This window comes from Vicia villosa, linkage group LG2 (assembly GCF_029867415.1).
Source record: "Vicia villosa cultivar HV-30 ecotype Madison, WI linkage group LG2, Vvil1.0, whole genome shotgun sequence".
NCBI classification, from domain to species: domain Eukaryota; kingdom Viridiplantae; phylum Streptophyta; class Magnoliopsida; order Fabales; family Fabaceae; genus Vicia; species Vicia villosa.
In genome coordinates, this window is record NC_081181.1 from 1,154,038 (window position 1) to 1,157,335 (window position 3,298).

A 3,298-nucleotide genomic window follows, 5' to 3' on the forward strand; every position below is an offset into this window, starting at 1 on the left:
ATGAAAATAAAACATTTATGAGATAGAAATTTAAAAATTTAAAAATTTAAAAACTAAAAAATAATAAAATAGTAAAATAATAAATAAATTTATTATTTATTAAAATACTCCAAATTTTTATATACTTTATTGTTTAGTTAGTCTTAAAAATTGTGTATTAGTGTTTGAATGATAAAAACATATGGAATTAAAAATCAATAAGGTCTAAAAATTTGTAAATAATATAGTAAATCAAACTTAATAAATTATTTAAAAAATATTAAATAAAATAGTAAAACAAATTAAAATAAAAAATGTTTTATAGGTTGGTTCGCCAATCCACGATCTCATTAGTAAACGTAATAATTTGACTTTTAAGTTCAATGGTCTACGTTGACCCATCTTGTTTTGTCTTGCAAATCATTCCTATTTTTCTTATTTCATCAAATGCGAGTTAAATGATGGAATAAGGGTTTCCTTTTGGCTCAACCACTGGCTTGGCAGTTAATCGTTGAAGGATGTTTTCCTTGAAGTTTATGTTGTGGCGACAAATACTTTTATTTTTGTTGCAGATGCGGGGGAGTGGGATGGAGGGTTGTGGTGCTAGAATTTTCAGGATATTGTGATAAACTAGAATGCTGCTGACATGATTCAATTGGAGGAAGTTTATTATCTGTTATTAAATGCCGAGTTAGTGCAGAATGTGGCAGACGAGTTCGCATGGACATGTGAAGACAATGAGGTGTTTTCTGTTAAATCTTGCTTTAAAGCTTTTACTCCAAAGTCAATTGATGGGTTGGTGATGGAAGAAATGCGATCTACTCTCTTTTCTTTAGAAGGCGCTATTGAGTAACTGAATATGAAATAGGATCTAAGAATTATTCTTCATTCATTGATGATAAAGAGAGAGTACAGTTGCAGTATATATAACTGCATCACTGAGAAAGTATCAAAACGAAAAAATAAGGGGCATGAGAAAAGTGTGAAGAGTGGCATACCACGTGCTTCATATGAAAAGAAAAATAATAAAACAATACAAACAGAAAATACTAATTATACTGGACCCACAATATCCGAATAATAATTTGGTAGCCTTCCTCAAACTGCAGCATGATAAATGTTTATCATGTTAAGTTTGGAGATGAAGTAATGGAACTTTGGTGGAGGAAGAGCCTTTGTGAGGAAGTCTGCAAGCTGCTCAGAAGATGAGATGGGGAGAAGTTTGAGAATTCCTTTCTGCACTTTCTCACGCACAAGATGACAGTCTATGTCCAAGTGTTTCGTTCTCTCATGAAAAACCGGGTTTGACGCTATGTGAATTGCACTTTGATTATCACAATACAATGCGGGAATCTTGGTGCACAACATATTTAGGTCCTTAAGCAAATACAACAACCACTGTATTTCACACACAGCGGATGACAAGGCTCGATATTCTGCCTCAGACGAGGACTTTGACACAGTGGGTTGTTTCTTCGCCCGCCAGGATATCAAGGATTTTCCTATAAAGAAGCAATGCCCAGAAATGGAGCGTCGTGTGTCCAAACAACCTACCCAGTCTGCATCCGAGTAGCCAAGAAGTTGTAAGTCAGAATTTCTGTCAAAGAAAATACCACGGCCAGGATTTTGCTTGAGATACCTCACCACCCTGCACGCTGCTTTGTAATGTGTTGCAGTAGGTGAGTGCATAAACTGACTCAGCTGTTGGGAAGAAAAAGTGATATCTGGCCTTGTTGTGTTCAAGTAAAGAAGCTTGCCAACTAATCTTTTGTATGAAGAGATGTCCTCAAGAGGTGTTGAATTATCATTATGCAACTTGATTGAGGTGTCGAGAGTGGAAGTCGGCTTAGAACCAAGTAAACCAGAATCATTGAGAAGGTCCAAACAATATTTCCTTTGTGAAATTGTAATTCCAGCCTTTGAATGAGCCACTTCTAATCCAAGGAAATACTTCAACTGCCCAAGATCTTTTATTTTAAAAGCATCATTAAGAATAAGCTTGATTCTCTCAAATTCTTTTAAATAATTCCCTGCAAGGATCACATCATCTACATATACTAGAAGAGCAGTAAAGGAATTATCTTTGCACATAGTAAATAAAGAATAGTCAGAAGTGGATTGGGTATAGCCTTCCTTAAGAAGTAAGTGAGTTAGCTTTTCATACCATTTGCGACTTGCTTGTTTGAGACCATACAAACTTTTCAACAATTTGCATACCTGATGAGGTTTTTCCCCCTGTACACCTTATGGAACGGTCATATAAACATCCTCCTGAAGGTCGCCATGAAGAAACGCGTTGTTCACATCTAATTGATGGAGGTGCCAGTTTTGAATGGCTGCAATGGCAAGCAAGATCCTGACTGTAGTCAGTTTTGCTACAGGCGAAAAAGTGTCGAAAAAATCAAGACCTTCCACTTGATTATAACATTTGGCAACGAGTCTTGCCTTATACTTCTCAATGGTGCCATCTAATTTATACATGATCTTGTAAACCCACTTGTTACCAATAGGTTTCACTCCATGTGGAAGATCAATGAGAATCCAAGTCCTATTTTTGTGAAGGGCGTCTAATTCGACATTCATAGCTTCTAACCAACAAGGTGAATTTGAAGCCTCTAAATAAGATTGTGGCTCAGTGGTGTGTGTGATAGACATACTAAATGCCTTGTGAGAAGGAGACAAATGTGTAAATGAATGAAAAGAAGAGAGAGGATACAAACTACCTGAAGTGACATGGACAGTTGAGGAACTTGATGGAGTATCACACACATAATCTGACAAATAGGAGGGAGGTTTTCTTTGTCTTACTGGTATAGGTGGGCTGACAGATGGACTGTCAGAGCTAGGGAACTCCTTTTCTTGGGTTGGAACAGGACTTAAAGGTGTAATAGGGTGAAATGGTGGAATTGGATCAGGTTGTGAGGGTTGGTTTGAAGGTAATGGCAAAGAGAAATCAGTGGCAGTAGGAAGGTCAGGTTCAGTGGCTAAGGGACTAGGTGGGTGGTATTGCCACTGACTGGTGGTATGAGGGGTCTGATAAGGAAAGATGTGCTCATGGAAGGTAGTGTTTCTAGAAATAAAGATATCTCTGTTGTGCATATCATAAAGAATGGCTCCTTTCACTCCAGTTTTGTATCCGAGGAACACACATTTCCTGGCTCTATGATCCAGTTTGGTTCTGCCAGAATGTAGAGTTGAGGCATACACAAGGGAGCCAAAGACCTTTAAAGAATGAAGGTCAGGAAGGTCATTATGAGGAAGAAAGTATGGGGACCTGTTTTTGAGAATTTTAATAGGTACCCTATTTATTATGAACACA

At 37.1% G+C, this 3,298-nt stretch overlaps 1 protein-coding gene across 1 annotated transcript; it reads right to left on the minus strand.

Annotated features, from left to right (window-relative positions):
• Positions 1-1,077: 1,077 nt before the first annotated feature.
• Positions 1,078-2,070, minus strand: LOC131646527 (uncharacterized mitochondrial protein AtMg00810-like). Its single transcript, XM_058916547.1, has one exon. The coding sequence runs from the start codon at positions 2,068-2,070 to the stop codon at positions 1,078-1,080; it is 993 nt and encodes a 330-aa protein (XP_058772530.1).
• Between the last annotated feature and the right edge of the window lie 1,228 nt (positions 2,071-3,298).